Raw genomic sequence first — 23,228 nt, 5'->3', positions numbered from 1 at the left:
TTTGGATTTATTTTTACTCTCAGGTTTGTAGTAATTTCATGGCAAAGAAAGTTAAAACATACAATTGACTTTTCTTGCATTGAAGCAAAATATATGAAAACTATTAGTACAGGATATGTGGCAATGTGATTACAAAGGATTACTTAACTTTCAACATGGTCAAACTACACTGACTTCACTCTTTTATGATAATCAGAAAGCCCTCAAGATGCTAAAGAATCTAGTCTATCATGCCTGCACTGAGCATATTGAAGTTCATCACTATTAAATTCACCAATTGGTTGATAATTAAGACATTTGTGATTATTACCGCCCTTCAGAGGAGCAGATTGCAGACATAAGGACTAAATCACTTAGTAAAGATAAATTTATCGAATTTAGCAATAAGCTTGGACTTAAATCTGATTGAGCCATTAGGGTGCATGCTAGATATATCATAGGTGTATTAGTCTCATTAATTGATCAAATATTTTCATGTTAGGGGTTTCTGTATAATCTAGCACCCAAGTTAAGAGAGCTGTTTTCTTGTAGAGATTTCATTTATCTTTGATCGTGCAGGCCATTTGACAGATAGACAACTTGACTTCCCTTTATAAGCCAATTTATTACCACCCTACAGAGGAGCAGACTGCAAACAAAATCACTAAATTGCTTGGTAAAGATAAATTTATCAAATATAGAGATAAGATTGGACTTGAATCTGATTGAGCCATTAGGAGGCATGCTAGATATATCGTAGATGTATTAGTCATTAATTGATCAAACATTTTCATGTTAGTGGTTCCATTTAAGCTAGCACCCAAATTAGGAGAGCAATTTTCTTGTAGAGATTTCATTTCTGTTTGTGTGTAAGCTGTTTGACAGATAGTCAACTTGACTTCCTTTTATAAGCAAATTTAATGGGCACAAATACAATGAGAAAGTGTCACTTGTTTGCGGCTTTGTAATATTGAAAGTCTTTCTTCTATTTCTCTACTACACTTATACTCGATAGATAAAAAAAAGCCAGTAAGATGTTAATAAACATCAATAGAGACTATTCTGCCTCGGAATCATGAAACAAAAACAATGTTACAACTTCCAACACACCACTATCATTCTCACATTTATAGGAAAGGCATAATAGCAATATTATACAAAAACAGTTATAATCTGGATGTCCCAACAATTGTTCCAAGCAAATTTTCTTATCTGGAAAATCTCGAGACTGCTACAAAAGACATGAAATATAAAAAGAAAGCAATTCTGGGAAAGCATGTGTATTCTAAGAAGAAATTATAATTACCAAAGTTCTAATATGGAAGATTTAGACTAAACTTCATAGCATTAGATACTTTTCCTATGAAACATACTTGATGCATAAGATTAAAATCATGAAATTTCCACAGTCCATATTAAATGCTAGCCAATATTTTTCTGGAATTGACTGTATATTTTTATTACTAACATTTCAGATCAAACTCCAAGAAGAGAGAAGAGAGAGTTTAAGCAGACCAAGATGACTAGATAGATGATGGAAATTGAGGCACCAGACAAATAGCACAAGAACACGTTTAATGCAAAGATGTGGAAAAGGAAGAGTTGTTCACTTTCACTTTCTCTATAAAGCAAGGAATTTAAATGACAGGGATGAAGATCCCACAAATGATGTTCTGGACAGGATAACTGCTACTAGAAAAAAAATTAATAAACGCAATTCTTAATCATCTTATCAGGTCTTGTTTCTACACATCTGATTAAAAGTTTGTTCCATGCTTGGCAGTTGTGCATCTTAAAGAACAGAATAGTCATTGAAAACATCCAAGAAATTGTAATTTCTAAAATATAACTCCACCCTACTTTAATTTTCTCGGTGATGTTCCAGGCTTCCTAACAAGGGTCTGCCTTTTGAAAAGCCAATGCCAGACCAACAGAATCAAAACCGAGTCTCAATATCAGTCTTGAACTAGTCATACCAAGTTTCAAAAGTTTTAGAATGGTATTATTGTTTGGAACTTTGGATACAAAGTTCACAATTAACAGAATAACAACCAATCAAAACAAGAAGATAGTCTAAAACTAAAAGTCATATTTTACTAATAAATATAACATATACGAAGTTTATTTTAGTAAACAAAAGCAAATAATTTCTCACCTATATATGGCAATTAAGGCTTCTGGTGCCATTCCAGCAGCTGACCCACAAATGTATGGGCCAAACTTGACATTTGTGGCAACAACAGCATAATTGAAAATAGTATATGGAAATGGTGATACTCTCACAAGCGCAATAATTTGGAACTGACGAAACCAACTACCTTCTCCTGCTAACCTTATCACTGCAGCTTTTTTAGGCCATCTTTTCAGCCATCTCTGAATCATTAAATTTTAGAATCTGTTAGTACCAACTTTGAATGAAATATGCCTTTTGAAAATTCTACCAAGAACTCTAAACTCATAGCAAGCTATTATAATTTGTGGTCAGAATCTATACATTTATTTGATTCCGAAAGAGTGATCCAATGAAGTAAGGCAATGCCATGCCTATTGTAGTTCCTGCCATTATTATCAGAAATCCAAGGCCGTAACCAAAAATCATTCCTGCCAACCACATGGAAGGCCCTGATGGTAGCAGGAAAACAGGAAAAATGGCCATAGTGGCAGTAAGAAGAAATGCGAGAACAGGCCTTTTGAAGGTTGATGCCTCCCATTTCATAAGTGGTAGGACAACCTAGCACAATCCAAAGAAAAAACATTTCTCAGAAGGAAGAAAAAATGAAGAAAATGTTGCTGTAAGTAAACATGGCAAATGAATTACACTCAAATGAGAGCGACCACAAATCTCCTACTTTATTTCTCACAGCAACAAATTGCTCAGACAGAATCAGGCATTCACCAGTAATGCTTAGGCCTAACTGGTTCACTTCTATAAAATATCATGATTGTTTAAAACTAGAATGAGAATGAAAGGTATCTATACATTTAGCTTAACATGTCAATTTCAAACTGCATTGTGCAACATCATTTTTGTTTTAAAAGGATTCTCCCAATCACTAGTACTTTTCTTTTAAATTAACCTACAAAGCATACTCAAAGATTTTGATCCATAAACTAGGGAGGACATGCTAGTCATTGAAAAATAACCCACCTTGACAACTATTTCAGTTTCTACCATCTATGATGGTTTACAATTATAAAAGGCATGTATACCATGGCATAAAGGAGATCTAAACATCAACAATTGTGGAAATAAACTCAACAAGCATGATCTGGAACAACACAATATAATCTGAACAAGCTCTAATGTGACTCAAGAGCTCTAAATCACTCAGTCTTACAAACTCACACATGCACACACAATGATGGCTCTACTCACCACAAAAAAGAGTGTCTAACCTCTTCTAAGACATGAGAAAGGTAGTTAATATCTCTCCTCAGCTTCCCCAAGGTAAGAAAACAAAAAAACCAACCATCAAAACTAGGGATGAAATGTTTGGCATTTCAATTGCTAACTCTCTTTTCTGTAATGTTCCTGCTCTATGTAAAGCTCCCCCTTAATGTAACTCTCCCCCTTTGTTTCTATGTCGCTTGGGTGACATACTTTTCTCTATATCTGTCCAGAAATAATTTGGATCAACCTCTCAACTTTAACAAATCAAGAACTTGATGGAGCTGAAAGATAATGCAATGATTAGCTACCCCTGAATTTGTACTTCTCCTTTGAACTTAGTAATACCTATTGTGCATGAAATGCAATTTGCATAAGTATAGATTTCTCCTTCTCTTGCTTTGCTTCTTCTTCCAAACTTTTCCTTCTTCTTGCTTAGATTAAGTTCTATAAGACAATTTCTACAAAATCTTGCTCTATGCCCATAGTTGTTGCATTTGTCGCCTATGATATTATAATCTACTAAAGGAGCAAATGAATTAGAGTTATTATTTGTCCATCCATAAGAACAACTATTTTTGTTCCAGCCATAATTATATCCCACATGTGCTCTACAATCTCTTGCCTTATGACCAAAATGATTACATGAAAAGCAATAAACAAAGAAAGAATGTTGAAACATTGTCATGTGTGCTTGCCTTGGAGGAAAATGTTTTCTGAATTTGCTTCTATTAACTTTAGGAGTGCTTCATTTCTATGGGACTTTACTATTCTTGCTACCTTCATTAGTTGATAGGACTTTTGAGGACATCTTCATAGCCTTTTCGCTTTTCTCCATTTATCTTCTCTGAGAATTGTGTAGCTTTTGAACTTTGACTTTCCTCATAGCCAATATCGGTCTTATTGTAAGTTGGCCTTTGGCTATTGATAATATCATCTAACATGTTCATACTCTTCTCATTCTTCAAGCTTCTATTCAATTGAGCACATGTTTTCTCCAATTCCTTCTTCAACGAAACAATTTCAGACTCAAGCTTTTCAAAATATTCATCTTTTTTGTTTAATTGAATTCTGATTTCTTCCTCCATTCTTTTTGCTTCTTCAAGTTACTTTAAGTCAATAATGAATTTTTCTGATTCCTCAAGTCTTTATGATAATTTTGCTTTGGAATCATCATCTTCTCTTTCAAATGGTTGGATTTGCAATTTCAGTTTCATGTTCTTTTTCTTGAGCTTTTTGATTTCACTAAGAGCACAAATGCGTTCTTGTTCCAAATCAACTTCTTCTTCATCTTTGTCATATTCTTCCTCTTCTAAAGCCTTTTCTTCTTTTCTTTTGTCTTCACTTTCAAAGATATCATTCCTTGTTTCTATTGCTATGTGTGCTCTTAAGATCTTCTTTTTGGCAACTAAGCTATACTTGAAGTAACTCGCCCCGATACCAATTGATGAGCACACAATTATATTGAGAGGCGGGCGAGGGGGTGAATCAGTACAAGACAAACTTGTACTTTTTCAAAACTTGAACAACCATAGCAATATCAATCACACAAGATCTAACAATTATTCAACACAAGATTTATATGAAAGCCCTTACACGAGAAAACCACAGCAAAGTATTGCTTATATAAATGCTTCTCTTACAACATTGTAGGCACCAACTCACAAGAGACAACAAACCCCTCTTAAATGATTTGTAGGCACCAATCCACGGTAGACACCAATTCCCACAATTCATAGGCATCAACCTACTTAAGGCACCAACCCCCACAGCTAAGCACCAACTTAGCAAGAGACAACAATCTCTCCTTTAAAAAGTACTAACTTCCACAACAAAGTTCAACCTTTTGAATGTTGCTTCCTCAACAGATAATGGTCAATTTGTTCTACTTCATATATTTACTCGATAATTCTATACTTTATTTTCTTTGGCCTTCGTGCTATATACTTATATGTATTCTATACTCTTTCTCCTTCAAATCTGCATGTACCCCCTTCACAAAATCTGCTGTTATACTCTTCCTCAACTTAACTTATTCATATCTTCTTCATTATTCCATGCTTCTATCTCCTTTTTAAACTCTTCTTTACATCTGCTTAAATCTGAGTGATCTACATTAATACATGCGTTTCTAACTCCAATCGCACCTTCTAATTACATCTTCTTCGTACCTGCATGAAAAGATGCAACTCTTTAAAATAGATACAAACATTTGAATGGTCATGTCCTTCTCTAATAAATCTGCCTTAACTCAATCACTGCCTTTATCCTTTATGAGATTGCTGTATTTTCACCACCTTAATTGCTGCCACTTCATAATGAAAATCGCTGCTTTTCATAAACTGTGATTAAATAATGTAATCTACTCTTCATTATACTTGCTGTTCCTCATAACAATGCTCACTTTAATCTTTATTACTGCCTAAAATAACTGCCATATTGCATTTGCATTTTTTGTTAGACTTACCTTACTCTGACTTGGCCAATGAATATGTATTTATATCTATCTTTTCCCAAGATATGGCTGGCCACAATGAGATATTTTTAGTCTTCATATTACCAAGAAAGTCGGCCATCATATAGTTTGCCTTCTATATGATGAATGCACCAATATGACTTGAAGGTCCACCCAAATGATGTAAATATTAGTTTAAACTTCAATTAATCTATTTAGAGAGAGGTTGGCCAGCAAATAAGACATTTCTTTTTCATAGTAGACTTTATTGAATATGTTTGGGTACTGCCTTAGATATTATTGGCTTTGTTCTTTGATCTTTAAAGGTCCAAGTAAAATAGATCTTGGCCAGCAATTACATTGGTCACCGTCCATTTTCTCAAACTGCTCTTTGTTGATGTTGTAGCTTCAGTAGACATCATTACCTGTGATGGTTGTGAATTTTTCAGTTCACCTCTATTGTTCGACCGTTGAGTTCTGTGTTTCTTTCTCTCCTCAAGCTAGCTGGAGCGTATCAGTTTTCTTGATAACCGTCTGTTTTCTCTTCATATTCCTTGAGCCTTCATGGAGTATGTTGTGCATGATTGCTGTGTCTCCGCTACTTATCATATTTCATCCTAGGAGAGGTGTGGTCGGTTCTTTGTCTATATGGCTCCCTTCGTCGGTGGTTTATGGAACAGCTGTATCGTAACTGACATCTTGTGTATTGCGGACGTTATTGTTGGCTTTTCGTCTGCTTCCATTTTCGGCCTTTTACCTTCTTCCGACTTAGAGTTGTTTCGAGCCTTATCTATAAAGGCATGTTGCTGTTGTGCTTCGCGAGTGTGTGAAAAAGTTCAAGAAAGAGTTTATATTATTTTATGTGATCTTTGGTGCATCATTCAGAGTCAGAATCTTCTTCTGCTTATATATTTTCTCTGTTGTCTTGTGTGTAATCGAGGGGGATTCTTACTATATGTCCCAATAAGCTTCGTGCTGACTATTTTGTAGAAGCCTTCAGTTTCAGGTGTTATCGGCTTCATCCTCTGACTAATAAGTGTTTTCAATTGTGTTTAAATTATTCAGCTTGGAAAGCTTTGTATTCAGTTTGCGACATTAATAAAGATTGATTTTTGGTGTGGCTGGGTATTTCACCTTCAGGTGGAGGGTTTTCCCAGGATAAATACTTGTGTAGGCCTTAGGATTCTGGGAGGGTTGCTTGTTTATTGTTTGGTGTTATTCAAACTATGTTTTTCTGAAGACTATGACATTCTCTAAGCTGTGATTTCATTTCTTCCTATTTCGGATTTCTTGAGCGCCCCTGCAAAAACTCGAATGCGACTGATCTGAGGGTATCACATCATGTGAAGTCCACTTTATTGTTTTTGGAAGGACAAGATCACGGCTTCTCTGTGTCGTTGCTCATCTGCATCCTATCAGCTTGTATTTGCTATGATGATTTATCACATTGTTGTCATTGCTATAATCTGCAATATCTGTTTTGTTCAAAGGAGAGAACATTCAGTATGTGGTGTATTTGAGCAAACCTTAATGCTTACCAAAAGATTCCTAATATAAAGAACAGTGCCGGGGGAGTCTTATGCCAAGATAAGAATCAGCTACAGGACTAACTCAATGGGAACCGGCAATAAAGGGGTGGAGGCTACACATGTTCTAGATGCATAGCATGTGTTTGTGAAACTGAATGCTATATTTGAGCATCGTCTAAGCTATCATTATGTTCCATACTACTGAAAGTGTTGGTCACTCTGCTGATGGGAGATTTGGAATTGGGGTATGCTCCAACATACTTCTTGACCACTACAACACTGAAATTATTATAATTGAGACAAGAGGGCTCTCCCAGTGAGAGGGAGCCTGACATTTCAGCTTCAGAGGGAGCTTGACTTTTTAGCTTTAGAAGGAGCCTGACATTTCATTAGAGGCAACCTTGGATGAGGAGATCAGAAGGCTGATATCAAATTCAGAGGGAGACCGTCATCATGAAGATTCTTGTAATGCATTTTTCTCTGTAACGGAGAAATTTGAAGTGAAAGCCCTTGTAATGCATTTTTAGGTGAAAGCCCTTGTAATGCATTTTTCTCTGTGACAGAGAAATTTGAGGTGAAAGCCCTTGTAATGCATTTTTCTCTGTGATGGAGAAATTTGAGGTGAAAACCCTTGTAATGCATTTTTCTCTGTGACAGAGAAATTTGAGGTGAAAGCCTTTGTAAAGCATTTTTCTCTGTGACGGAGAAATTTGAGGTGAAAGCCCTTGTAATGCATTTTTCTCTGTGACAGAGAAATTTGAGGTGAAAGCCCTTGTTGCTCTTTCCACTCATGGGAGTAGCCATAGTGGATCTCATGTCAAGAGACTACATGACAACATCACATTGAGTCGCTCCGTGATGAGAGCTTGTGTTTATTTCACACATGGGAGTAGCCATGGTGAACATCATGTTGAGTGAATCCATGATGCTATCACATTGAGAGAAACCGTGATAAAGTTTTGCTTTTTACACATATGGGCATAGCCATTATGTTTGTAATGTTGAGAGACTCCATGACTTGAAAATCTCTAAATGACATCTCCTTTGCTAAGAGGGAGTGTTAATGTTGTAGCTTCAGTAGACGTCATCACCTGCGATGGTTGTGAATTTTTCAGTTCACCTATATTGTTCGACTATTGAGTTTTGTGTTTCTTTCTCTCCTCAATCTAGCTGGAGTGTATCGGTTTTCTTGATAACCGTCTGTTTTCTCTTCATATTCCTTGCACCTTCATGGAGTATGTTGTGCGTGATTGTTGTGTCTCCTCTACTTATCATATTTCATCCTAGGAGAGGTGCAGTCGGTTCTTTGTCTATATGGCTCCCTTCGTCGGTGGTTTATGGAACAGCTGTATCGTAACTGACACCTTGTGTATTGCGGACGTTATTGTTGGCTTTTCATCTGCTTCCGTTTTCGGCCTTTCACCTTCTTCTGACTTAGAGTTGTTTTGAGCCTTACCTATTAAGGCATGTTGCTGTTGTGCTTCGCAAGTGTGTGAAAAAGTTCAAGAAAGAGTTTATATAATTTTATGTGATCTTCGGTGCATCATTTAGAGTCAGCATCTTCTTCTGCTTATATATTTTCTCTGTTGTCTTGTGTGTAATCGAGGGGGATAATTACTATATGTCCCAGTAAGCTTTGTGCTGACTGTTTTGTAGAAGCCTTCAGTTGCAGGTGTTATCGGCTTCATCCTCTGATTGATAAGTGTTTTCAATTGTGTTTAAATTATTCAGCTTGAGAGCTTTGTATTCAGTTTGCGACATTAATAAAGATTGATTTTTGGTGTGGCTGGGTTTTTCACCCTGAGGTGGAGGGTTTTCCCAGGATAAATACTTGTGTATCTTTTCTTGTGAAATTTTATTGTTTCAGATTTCTGTGTCTTATGTTTCTGGTTCTAACATTAACACTCTTTGCATCTATTAACATCATGATTTGTGACATTCATTTCATCTTTCTTGACATCAATGACAATGACCATACTAACAATATCCCCAATATGTCTTTGACATCAATGACAATATTTCTAACATGAAGCAATGGGGGCACTTGAGTAGCTCCAGTCAAAGTGTACATACATCATTATTAGCTATCTAGGTGATCAAAATTAAATATTTCTAGCATCCTATGTGCAATATCACACTTAGAATAAAGTACTATCCAAAGTGAAGTATGAGAATTACACCAACATGGTTTACGGCTATGAAAAAAATCAAACAATGCAAAGAAAATTTAATATTTCTAACATCCTATGTAAACTTACTAAATAGGTGCAATATCACACTTAGAATAAAGTATTATTCAAAGTGAAGTATGAAAATTACACCAACATGATTTAGGGCTATGAAAAAATCAAACAATGCAAAGAAATAAAACGTTAAAAAAGTGGTCATAGACACATAATTAAATCACTAAAGACACAAATATAATACAACAAAATAATAACAAAAACCAAAATATACATAAATAAAATATTTAATGTTATGATGCATTGGATGATGGTGTAATGGTAATTGGATATCTTGGTGAGTCTGAAGTTCCAAATTTGAATCTCACTTCATGATAAGGTGGCATATATAATGTCCTTTCCAGAATTTTAATGGAAACAATGAATTCACAATATAGACAAAATGTCCACTCAATAACATTAACACAATTTTCACCAAACTACATCAACAACAGTAATTAAACACTAACAATACACAAACTTGCACAATTGAATCACAAAATACAACAAAATAATAACTACAACCAAAATATACATAAATAAAATATTTTAAAATTTGTGTTATAATGCATTGGATTATGGGGTAACGTTAATTAGGCATCTTGGTATGTCTTAAGTTCCAAATCTGAATCGCACTTCATGATAAGGTGGCATATGTAATGTACCTTTCTAGAATTTTAATGGAAACAATGAATTTGCAATATAGACACAATGTCCGCTCAATAACATTAACAAAATCTTCACCAGACTATATCAAAAGCAGTAATTAAACACCAACAATACACATAAACTTGCACAACTGAATCACAACACTTATAATAGTATCACCACTGCAAAGGGGACTGATTTACACTCCCTGAAGTGAGAATGCAGTCAAGAACCAAAGGGTTTTCCTCCAATTCCAGAAATCAATGGGTTTTCATCTACTGATCACAATCTCCTAGGGGTTTTGGTCCATAGAAGATGGCTTGACATGAGTGTTCTACAAATACAGAACATAATATATGATGCCTAACAATGAAAAGTCTTCCTAGCTACCAATACACAAAACAAATTAGCTGGCCAAGACCAGTTTGGGTGCCAAGGCCCCAAATTCAACTGCCTTTTCCTGTCATTCTTTGGGATGTTTGCACCCCTGATCCTTCATAGTCAACAACTCTCTAGCCCTCCACTCCCACACTCTGGCTTGGGTTGGCTAGCATCCCAGAACCTTGATCCCTAACAATACTTAAGCACACATCAAGCAGAACTTCCAATACACAATTCATGGTACCTGGAATGCATCAGGCCTCAACCTTGACCCCCAAGCTTTGATTTGCAAAGGGGACGTGATGACCTACTGCCTAATGACTCCCTGTTAATGGGGCACCACCATTAAGTGGTGTAAACAGTAGACAGGCATAACATGCTTAAATTCCTACTCTAGGTATGCTGCCATGTGCATGATACAGCACAGAGATTTCCCCAAGTGCCCTTAGCTAAAAGAGAAATTGAATGTTATGCTCTATGCTTTAAGGTGCATAAAAAATTGAAAATGTGTATTTTTGTGATTGTTGTACTTGTATCAGGGGGTCTTGAAAAATCAATACATCTGTGTTTTATACTGTATTTATATCTGATACCATATCTATTTCCATGCAACTCTGGATTTTACAGTCAGTAATCTGCATCAAGCTCTATTCCCATTCCAGTTTTCTCCAAGTACAATCAACCTTCAAAATAATCAGATTTATGGAAAACTAAGAGCATTATCCATGCAAGCATGCATTATCACGACCATTCATATACTCCAGATGAGGATAGAAAGCCTTCATCTCTATTTAATGCAGCTTAGTCCCTATAGACCAGAAAAACAGAAGATGCATGGGAATCTGATACATAAGGGCTTTTATTCCCTATAAAAATTTGGGTACTAATCTGATAAAAAACCCTTATAGAAATTGGATTGCAAGAGCATTGCAGAAAGAATTGTCTTCTCAAATCAGAGAAAATGGCAAAGCTTATAGGATTTTACCTTCAAAGTATTGGAAAAATATTGAAGTAATACTTCAATATCAAATAAATTTCATGGATATGGGATCATCCAGGAATATATTTAAAAATCTGAAATGAGTGAAAAAACTACTTTAATGAGTGCTTTTTCTTATGAAACTTCATTTTATTGCAAATCGAGGGCACGTTAAATCCCATATTCAACCTCTTTGCAGAGATTTGCTGGAAAGTCTTCATACAGTTAGGAAATCCTTCCCAACTGCTGAGTTTGCAATAGTCACCGTTATGCAGCAATACTTTTTACAGGTCTGTCAATCTGTTTTAAAGACTTCTTAACATTCATATGTTGTGTAAGTAGGATTTTTTTAATATTTGTCTTTTTCCTTCTAAAAGAAAAATTATTCAAGGCAACAAACAAGATAAGCTTCATCAGAGATATTTTGTGCTAAGGTATTTTCAACCAGCTAGTTTTGTCATAAGATACCAGCTACCTTTGTTACAATTTACAATCAAGCTAAGAATTTACCTGACAACCAAATTCCTTCAACTTCACCAAAAGTCCCCTTCACAATCTAATAATATATCTATCAAGGATCTTTTTCCCTAATATTGTGTTCAGTTTTCATTATACAAAGGCAAGAGTGACACAAAAGATGTCTGAAATGTACTTAATTTAACTTAAAGCTGCCAGAATAAACATATAGAGCAACTAAAATATAGATGACAGAGAATGAGTATGCTACTATTTTTAGATACTTGACAAATTGCTTGACATGCAATCTGCATGATTACATATAAGGTTTGGAAGACCCACATGCAGAAAGAAACAGAAAAAGGTAGACCTGAAGCAGCACTAAATTAAGGTTGAAGACCTTTTCTACACCCATAGAAAGCGATTGAACACTGATCCATGTCAGAAGCACAATCTGATTTAATATAATTATGCGATCACTTAAAAATTGTTACAGGATGACATCTGCACAGAGACCTGAGCTCTTGTCATTGTCCCATTTTTCAATCCACCGCTACTTAGTGAATGGGTTCTCAATATAAGATTAGAAATCAGATAAGCTGGTCGTTACTTTCAGCTTTTAGTTTAAAAAGTATGTTACATCTTAAGAATAAAGTGGCTGAGTCTTCAGTGCCTAATTTAGAAGTAAATGCCACCAATTTAGAAATTAGAAGTAAATGCCTATGTTTGTGCATTGGCAGTTTTGAGGAAATGTTATTCAATTAGCTGCCTGCATTTGAGGAAATTGATTGTCAGTTAATTGTGAAGTTTGTGGACTGACTTCCCATGATTGAGGATCACTGAGAGCTGAGTCTATAAAACAGAGCAGAGGGCAGAAGCGAAGACATTTTTTAAAAATTAACAAACATTCAGCTCTCATTTCAGTGTTAGTGGCATTGCTACAGCAGCTGGACACATTGGAGATGAAACCCTTTAGGCATGAACCTATCATCTTGGGGACAGAAACCCTCTGGAGCAGTACAGATCAGTTAGGATAGATTTTGCATGCTGGGACTACCCAGTAAGTTGCACTGCATTGGTAGACTTCCCTTTGAATGTATGTTGTTAGCAGAAAGTATAAAAAACTATAAATAAGTATAGTTGCTGCTGGAGTGTTTTGTGTCTGTTATTTGCACAATTACTGGAGATTACTACAGCTCAATTTTTTGTCAAAAGGGATTTGTAGAAGAAGCACCACTAAGATCCTAACACAAGAATCTGCTGGACATGTTGAGGAGCCACTGATGCAGCCCTTACCAGTGGCTCCAAACTAAGCATTAAGATAAGCAAGTCTTTTACAGTCGTTACCAGTGGCTCTAAACTAAGCATTAAGATAAGCAGTCTTTTATCCTCATAGAAGAAGAACGAAAGACATTTGTTGGCCATCAACTAAAGAAAGCGGGGGAGCAATATCTGATAGATCTATTGCTGGATTCACTTCAATTTTGCATTTCAAGAGAGAATTGATTATTTTAGAATAATTAATATAGGAACTGGAATGTTAGTTCAACCAAATAATTACTCAATGTATGTTCTGGTACAGCGTTTGTCAACGCACATTCAGTGTTTATTGATTTTATCCTCCTGTAGAAATTATAATAAGCTTTTTAATTGTCTTCCTAGAGGGATTACTATGATTCTAAACAGAATTTTTCTTATTCCTTTGTCTCTCTATCATGGTCAAAGATTTTGTTTATTTTCATTTTTAAATTTTTTTCTCCATTTTCCTCTTAAGATTAAAGATTTAATTGTTTCCTACATTTGATTCATTATATCATAATCACACTTCATAGCATTGAATTACTATAGAACTTCAATTGTGTCCTAAAATTTGACAAACATTTAAAGAAAAAAATTTGTTATTCCTGACTTAGTGCCATCTTCGTCTGTATCAGCTAGAATGAGTATCAAAATTATGCTTTGTACTGTGCTTGTATTCAATTTTACTGTCTTGGGTGTCAGCCATTTTCCATCTCCCTCCCTTGCTATTTAAGATATTTTGAAGTGAATATTAAATAAAAGACAACCTGCTCTAAACTCCAGCATTTTCTTAGCAGTGGATATAACTTAAGCAACAAATCCAATGTATGTTGCAGTATAGTGTATACATAGTACAGGTGGAAACGATGAACATGCATGAAGATGTTTCGCAAAGATAAGAAATACCTTCTCTACAAGGAATGGAACACCCCATATAACAAAGGCAGCAATAGATACCACTATAATGATAAATAATGAGAGGACCTTGGTCCACCACAATAATGAAACAAACTTGGACTTTTGCACAGGCCGTCTTATAAACTCATCAGACTCTGTTTCTTCTGACAACCCCAACCTCACATAATTTGTACTTTCCTCTTGCCTTTGCTGCTCAATGTTGACAACACTACTCTCCCTCATCAAATCATTAGGAGAATTGGACATAGTCTTAATGTCGTAGCTTCAAAACCACTTTTGCTTCTATGGTTATCAGAAAGTTGTGACAACCAAGTCAAGTATAGCCCTGAGGAAGAATAGAGCAAATATTTAGTAAGACAAAATAATGAATAAAATTGCAGTACACAAGTAAACATAGTTACCATTACAATTAAGGATATGCACATGCAGGAATAAATTCTACAGTTCGCAATTTCCAACTTCAGAGCTTGTGTGACAGTAACTAAAATCAACAAACACCACCAAATTGACTATTGGAACTTTATATAACATAGACGATCATATTGAATCTGTCTAACAGAACAGTTATGACAGCAGAAGTCTATAGTGAAGCCTTCCTTGTATCAAATAAGATAGATTTCCATGTCATGCTATAACATTTGTTGAAAATATTTGTTCAAACTACTTCAAGAAAACAAAAAAGTTGAAACGATTGCTACTTTTTCTGATCTAATATTAACATAATAATATGTCTTCAAAACGCAGTAGACAAGGGATGTTTTTCTAACAAGGAGCAAGTGGAAACAAAATAAGATATGCCATTGAGAAAGAAGGTTTTGGAGTGTCATTTGTCCTCCATTTGGCCATTGTTCAGAAGGATTTCTCAAGTCTTTTTGCCCCTTCTCTCTGGGGTTCAGTTTCTGTATTTGTACAGGTCATTCTGAACTTTCTTTGCCTTATGCTCTGCATTATCTTAGGTTTCAATCTCCCTCTTTTTATTTTTCTGTCTTCTATAATTAAAGTGAACTAACCCCAAGATAGATCTTGCAAATGAAAAAGAAAAACTGTCCTTCAAAATTTCCTCTTACTCTCATAACCACACTCCCAAAACAAAACAAAAAAATGCAAACAACCATTTAACAAGAAAAGCCATAGTGTGCTACTTAATTTGGCTCAAAAAGGCATAATACCATTAGAATCCATACCATAAATATTGTTAGTAAAAAACTATCATCTGTAAAGATTATTGAGGAAAACTGTCAAAATATCAAAAAAAATTACGGATGTTTCGACAGAAAAAAAAATTGAGTATTTCCCTGAAAATCCAGAAATTTTTTGTGATGTCCCAAAGTTGTGATAGTTAGAAAAACTCGTGATTAGTCAGAAAAAAAAATTGTAACACTTTTACTCTATGAAATATCAATTGACATAACAACACTCCCAAAATCCAAAAAAAAAATGAAACTACAATTTAACAAGAAAAGACATAATTTAGTGCTAGCTGATTTGACTTGAAAGACAAAATAGCAGTAGAATCAAATAGTGTAAATGTTTTTAGAAAAAAAAAAATTATCACCATCTGTAAAAATTAAAGGGGAAAACCATCAGAGATTGAATAGATTTATGGTTGCTAACTTGCTGAGATAAAGAAAAAGAAAATTATTGAATGTTTCCATGAAAAAACTGATAATTTAATTAGTCGGAGACTTTTATAACATCTGTGTTGCACAAAATCTTATAGTTAAATTATATCATAATTGGTACTTAAAGCAGAAAATGAAGAGGAAAAACAATCCAGCATACAATACATTATTTCGATTTCCAGGTGTTAGCAGCAGGGAAATGGGGAGTAGCACAGAGCAGGCTTTGTGTACCCAGTCAAACAACTCAGCTCCAGCAACATTTCTACATGCAAGTAGGCCTAAAAGAGGTTTCATATTGATATTATTACACTAACACTTCATTTAGATTACCAGCTCTAGAGCTATTTTTTAAGATGTTTAATTTTCTTACATCTAAGCTATTTAGGAAAATAATGGTAATTAGTTGAACATTGTGAATTTATGATAGCCTATCTTTTATATGTCTATCCAGTATCCACTATGTCGCATGTTTCCAACTTCACTGTTAAGTGAATTTTAGATATTCTTGCAGATACTACTTGCCACAAGTTTATACCAATTCTCATTATTTACGGACAAATAATCTCAAAACAATTTTCCATAAGAAAATTAATCAATTGTTAAACATATTCCCAAACCTTGCTCAAATTCATCTCCAAGATAATTGAATCATAAACAAGCAGATTCCTCTACAAAGAAAGACAACTATCAAACAATTCATATTAGCTCCACTTTAAATTCTCCCAATTTGACTTTGTTCTAGTCCTTGAATAGAAAGAAAATCCTATAGACTCTAGAGTACCACAAAAAGGAAAGAAATATGTATCCAAACTAAAGATTAAAATAGGGATTTACTGTATGCTTTTACCAAAAACAAGATAAGATCAGTGAAATTGTGTTTGTTGTAACAGGTTGTAATTAAAAAAACAAATTCATCACTGAAATCTGGATGAGCTTGTCATCCACATAGGACTCAAGACACAGATGAAAGGAACTTGAGCTCACCAATGTCAATATTGTAGAGCAAAGCACCAACGTATGAATTTGCAAAGCAAAGTCTGATTCCAAATTGTATATGGCATTGCATCATAAACCATTAAGGCAGGAGATGGCGAAATTTAAACATTCAATACAGATATTAGATGCATGTGCACGTGCACTTGCACTATATTAGAGCATCACTGTAAAGTATAGACTCCACACCAACTATTTTACAGTTCAAGTAATTTAACATGGAATGCTTTTCTTGTATGTCCCTATTTTTGCACCTTCCTGTTTTGTGAGCATTGGCTCAATTGTGGGGATTTTGTGGCATTCGGTGATAATTTGGAGTTCAATTGGTGCTCTTGTTGGTGACAACACTCTTTGTAGCACTCTGTGTTTTTCCGGGTTTATTTTCTCCTTAATCCTTGGAGAACACTACTATTTATAGTGAGTGTTCATTTTGGCACCAGTATTCCTAAGTTTTTTGGGGTTTGTTCTCCTCAGTCCTTGGAGAACACCCATATTAATAGTAAGTGCTCATTTCAGCACCTGTCTTTCTAGGTTTTTCTAACTTTGTTCTCCTCAATCCTTGGAGAACATTTCTATTTATAGTCAATGCTTGTTTCGACTTCAATCATCATCCTTCAGCATCAATTATGTTCTTGCATGGTTGGTTTCCTTGGTGTCTTGGTGAGTTTTTCCACAAGGTGAATGGTATTATTTAATATTTGCAATAAAGTAATAAAATGGCGTTTAATTATTCACTTTAGTGTTCAAGTATTAAAGTGTTACCTTTTGTCCCCAAAGTTGGATGCCTAAGTGTTATGAGGAGCTTAAAATGTTTTTAAAATATCGGAGGGAAGGGAGGGTTTGAGGGAAAATAAAATATTTGAAATTTAAAATGCCCTATTTCCCTCCAAACTCTATAAATTGGAGTTTTGGCTCTCGTTTCATTCAGTTTCAAATGTTGCACACATAGCAAAATGTTGCTGGATGAACAGAGAAGTTCTTCCAAGATTGATTGAGGACAGAAACCCTCATCAAATACACTAATTTCGGTGGTGAAAGATCCTACCTAGCTAGTTTGGTGTTATCACATAGGAAACACGTTGGTTTTCACAAATTTTTTGGAATCGGGGTTGCAGAAAATGAAAATATACAAGGTATTTTGATTGCAGATTTGTGGATTTTCTTTTTGGTGATTAGCAGAGATTTTTGGGAGGGAGAGGGTGCCAGGTTCAAGGGAAAATAAAATATTTGAAATTTAATATGCCCTATTTCCCTCCAAACTCTATAAATTGGAGTTTTGGCTCGCATTTCATTCATTTTCAAATGTTGCACACACAACAAAATGTTGTTGGATGAACAGAGAAGTTCTTCCAAGACTGATTGAGGACAGAAACCCTCGTCAAATACACTAATTTCAGTGGTGAAAGATCTTCCACAGCTGGTTTGGTGTTTCAATACAGGAAACAAATTGGTTTTCACAGATTTTTTGGAATCGAGGTTTGAAGAAAATGAAAATATACAAGGTATTTTGATTGCAGATTTGTTGATTTTCTTTTTTGTGATTAGCGAAGATTTTTGGGTGTTTTTTGGTGATGTTTTAAGGTGCTCTTAATGCTGGCCAGACAACTGAGGGTTTAGAGCAATGCCCTAGTTGCAGAACCTTCTTTTGGATTTTAAAAAAAAAAAGAAAAAAAGAATTTAAATTTTGTGGGTATCTTGCTGGAGGTGTTTTCAGACTTGTTGCATACTCCATTTGCCATTTTGGTGATGTTGCATTGAGCTGGAGGTTCTCTTCTCTGTTGATTATCTTTGTTGGGTTATAGTAGAGTGTGGAGTTTAATCAGACCTGTTCATTGCTGCCTTTCATCTTTCAGTCTTCTAAGACCTTTGACCTGGGTATTTCGTGAGGGTTGAAGGTAATTGTATAGCTTGGAAAAAATCTAAAATAAGTATCTTGATAATGGAGAATCAACCCAGCAATGATGGTGTGTGTGTTTTTATGGTGATTTCTGATCACTTGCCCCTGTCATATTGCAGCCACCTGGAGTTGTTGATTTCAGTAGTTTGGATAGTGTGTTGATCAGTATCCCTCTCAAATAACTTGTTATTATGTTGAACAATGCTATGTATGTTAAATGCTGAAAGATGCTATCTTGTATATGCCAATCTTCTATGATGTCATGAGCAGCAGTGATGTTATTAGCAGAAATTTACGACTGTCCATCTTTTGACACTACTGTAGCAAGTCTAATCAGCTATATCATGTTGCATTTATAAGATATTCTGAAGCTTTGATTGCAGGTTCAGTTGAGTTATCGGTTCATATTGTAATGCTTGTGTGAATGTCAAAATCTTGAACAACACTGTAACAGAACATTGAATGATCATTGAAAAGATTCCAATCAGATTCCTTATCAGAAAAAGCTTGTTGTTTGCAGTGTCAAGTTGTCCACTTAATTGGCAAAATTTCACAAAAAAAATTAAAGAAAGAGTTGCATATTACATTTCTCCAAGTATAAAAGTAGAACTTGACCATGTATACACAGATAATATAGAATCCATAATCCTACTGCGGCTTGAATCACATGGGAAGGCACTATTGCAATGCTTCTGATTTTGCAAAGTCCATCAATGAGGAACAAGGTGATTCAGATTTTTTATTTTGATTCAGAAAATCCTGCATATAACTAATACATACAACTTTTCACAATAACCCCTCTTTAACACAGCAGCCTAGACTCCAACTTTTCACTATAACCCCTATTTAACACACAGCAACCTAGACTCCCAAAAGTTTAAACCGCATCATTTTCACACTAGGTTCCCCCTACAAGCACCAAGCCAAAGACCCACATGTAACAAGGTGACTAAGGCTAATCAAGGATTTTTCAACATGAGTCACCTTTATCCAAAGCTAGTTAATCTATTTTACGTTATTAGGATTTAAACCAGGGACATTCTCAACAATTTTGGTCTCAAAATGTTTTCTAGAACAAAGTATGTTATGCTAAAAAATCCATTGTGTATTTCAAGCAAGGGTATCACCTATTCTAGGTTTAGACAGATCGCTCTGGATAATTAAAGCTTACGAAAGTATTGTCTAAATACTCTAAGAATAACTGATGGCTTCTTCACAGAACTCATGCTTGAATAATGGTCACGTTCACATAATTTTATCTCTTCAAAGCTTTCTTATGATAATCTGTGCCTAATACAAGGATTCTCTAGCAAGTTAGCTTTAACCAACAGTTTTTTTCTGCAGATTAACAAGGTTCAACAAAGCTTCTTCAGATAATTGAAGCTGAATCCAGCATTTCCTAAATAATTCAAGTTCTTCCAAAGATTTCTTTGCATAATCCAAGCTCAAAAAGGGCTTTGACTGATAGCTTAATTATGCCCAGATTACTATAAGAGTCATGTAGGCATAACATTTTAATTTTTTTAAGCTAATTAAATGCTCGGCTATTTCTGTGGCAAAATCAGATTGAAGAAAGCTTTTTCCAGATAATTCAAGTTTCAACCATTCTTTAGACAATTCAAAATTTAGTAGCTTTACCAAAGGTTCCTTCACATAATATATGGCTAACCCAGGGTTTTCTCTAAATAACATAGGTTCCACGGATGCTTAATGAAAAGTTATTCTTGCTAAATAGCAAGAAATCACAGGTTCTTTTTGTGGTAGTATCAGGTTGAGCAGAATTTCTGGAGACAATCCAAGCTTAATCACACATTCTCTGGAGTACAGATAATTCAGGCTTTACCAAGGATTTTTTGAATTTTCAGATAATTCTTGGGTAACCAAGGTTTTTCTATACAAAATTTCTAATTTACTAGTTCATGTCCATGTTCAGGTTCAGGATCAAGTACAGTACAGGTATTTGAGCAGATTAGTACAGCAAAAAAAATTGTCATTGGTGCATTTTGGCTGCATCTGTACAAAAAGTTGAAAAACATATAAAAATAATAAATGTGTAGCTGTGTGTACGTGCATGTGCATGCGCACCTAATAAAAGGAATCAAGTTCAGATAACCACATAACATGCAAAGAATAAACAAAACAACCATAAGTTTTCTCTGTGGATATCCTTTGTTTAATTTTCAAACAGCATGCTGCAAAGGCACTAACTGTAGTTTGTCAGCGCATTCGACTGGATTCTGTTGCAGCATTTATGTTACCAAAGAATTAAGCTAGTTTTGGATACACTTGCTTTTTCCCAAGAAGTCAGTTCTGTACAGGAGTAATGGATAATCATGACCCTTCATCCAGAATGCAAAGAATACGTACCAATGGACATTCTCAAGTTGATGAAGAGGCCTGTGCCGACAATCAGATGGATCTTGTGTAAGTGTAAACTGCTACTGGGTGTTATATTCTGCTTCTTAAATTACTTTTTGAGATCCCCGTCTACCATACCAGTACCAGTACCCAACTCCTGGTAACTATGGTTTTAAGTATTAACAGAGTTTTGTCAGACAGTTAAGGCATAATTGTGCAGTGTCTAAACAATTCAGGATCTACAAAAGTTTTCTCCACAATCACATAATGCATGCTTACACCAGGGTTTACTCTACCAACCTATACTCTGTGAAAAAATCTTAAAACAAACTATTTGGAACAAAATTTAAGTTCTACCCAGGGTTCCTTGCATGATCAATTTAGAGTTTTCTCTGGACAATTTATGATCTACTAAGAAAATCATTCTGAATGTAAACTTAGTTAGTCTTAAGCAAGGATTTTTTCAGGCCAAAAAATCAGGTTTAACATTTACCTGAGTTTATTCAGATAATTGAAGCTTAGTCATGTACCATCTAGATCATTCAGGTTCTACCGAGAGTTTCCCTGCATAATGTATGTTTAAACCAGAGTTTTCCCCAATTAATTTAAACCCTGCAAAACCTTCCTGGAGGATTTATTCTTATTATAAACGTTTTTCTTTTCAATTAAGGATTCCCTGCCACTACACCAGGTTAAAATAGAGTTTCTTCATCCTTACGCAAGCATTCTCTACAAAACTCACGTCCAACTATATTTAAACTAGGATTTTATATGAATAATTTAGGTTCTTACAACGTAATTCATGTTTAATCAAAAGGTTTTTACTAGCTAAATTTCCTTACCAAGGGTTTGTCTGCAACTCAACCAGGTTAAACAAGGATTTCTTTGTGCGAAGAGTTAAATCAGACAGTATCACGGGGTTGAGTTATTTTTCCAAAAATTAATTTCGTGAAGAGGACAACCAAAAAGAAAGACAAATCTACGGTAAGAAAACTACAGATTCTAAGTGTAGCGTCTTCCGTGAAGCATTTTCACTAAAATATGAATCCTTGAGAGAAAAGAGACAAATCTAGGGCAGAATAAATACAGATTAACAGTACGGGTGCTTCCTTGGATTATTTTGACTATAATTTAAAGCCGTGAGAAATTAAAAACAAAAATCTAAAGCAGAAACATGGAATATGAATGTAGCGGCTTCCTTAAGTTATCTTAAATCGTGAAGAAAATTAAACATTAAAAATGTAAGGCAGAAAAAATTATAGATCAACAATGCAATTACCAGGTCTCACTAATTTTGCAGTACTTTTTAATCTGCAGAATCCACCATTGTTCCTGCCAGAGCAAATCTGTTTAAAGCTAAATTGACCTTGGAATTCTTTGTCTGTTAAAACTGTCTGCAGACAGAGATTTCCAAAGAGACGGCTGACATCTTTTTTAATTCGAAATAGTTGTTCAGAAGGTTGTTGCATGAGTAAATGACAAGCAAGATCAAAACACCGGCAAAAATGCGGTTCCGATGCTGACGTGGACAATGACGCGTGGAGAATGACAAGTTCAAATTTCTCGTTCAAATACAGCATCTATTTTAATACTCAAATAAAACGTCAATTAATATTAAAAAATAATATTTTGTGTTGAAAAAAAAAAGTCTATCGAATATTAAATTAATTTTTATATAAAAACAATAATTAGTAAATATTTTAATACAAAAATAATACTTACTTGTATATAAACTGAACTTGTAACTCGGATATTGTATTGAAGTATTCAAAATTGTTTTTATTTTTTTATTATTTTTTATTTTTTATTTTTTTTGGAAAATGTTGCTTTTAAATTGGAAATTGTATTTTATTGTTTTGTTTTATTTGGAATTAGTATTGACACGTTCAAAACATGTTGAAGACTACACATTTTGAAAGAGCTTCGACTTTTTTATTTTTTTTCCACTATTTTTTTGGGAGGGGCGAGAACAGTAGTTCAAAAGAAGTTTCTAGAAGAGCAAGAAACGTGCTAAGATAAAATGAGCATTTTACTTTGACAGGTCACTTTTTAAAAAGAGATTATAATGGTACCCAAGTCAAGAATCGTCTCAATTTTTTTAAAG

At 34.7% G+C, this 23,228-nt stretch overlaps 1 protein-coding gene across 1 annotated transcript in view; it reads right to left on the bottom strand.

The window, feature by feature from the left end:
• Positions 1 to 22,640, bottom strand: part of LOC131033145 (uncharacterized) — a 71,704-nt gene extending 49,064 nt beyond the window's left edge. The window contains exons 1-4 of the mRNA XM_057964281.2: positions 22,404 to 22,640; positions 14,243 to 14,579; positions 2,474 to 2,710; positions 2,135 to 2,352 (exon numbers count right to left, since the gene is read on the bottom strand). Coding sequence (XP_057820264.1) covers positions 2,135 to 2,352; positions 2,474 to 2,710; positions 14,243 to 14,500 — 713 coding nt within the window. The 5' untranslated portion in view covers positions 14,501 to 14,579; positions 22,404 to 22,640. The remainder of the gene's footprint in view (positions 1 to 2,134; positions 2,353 to 2,473; positions 2,711 to 14,242; positions 14,580 to 22,403) is intronic.
• Between the last annotated feature and the right edge of the window lie 588 nt (positions 22,641 to 23,228).

The sequence above is a fragment of the Cryptomeria japonica genome, chromosome 4 (assembly GCF_030272615.1).
Source record: "Cryptomeria japonica chromosome 4, Sugi_1.0, whole genome shotgun sequence".
NCBI classification, from domain to species: Eukaryota; Viridiplantae; Streptophyta; class Pinopsida; order Cupressales; family Cupressaceae; genus Cryptomeria; species Cryptomeria japonica.
The sequence above is the reverse complement of the archived record's forward strand: the minus strand, read 5'-3'. Positions and strand labels throughout refer to the sequence as shown.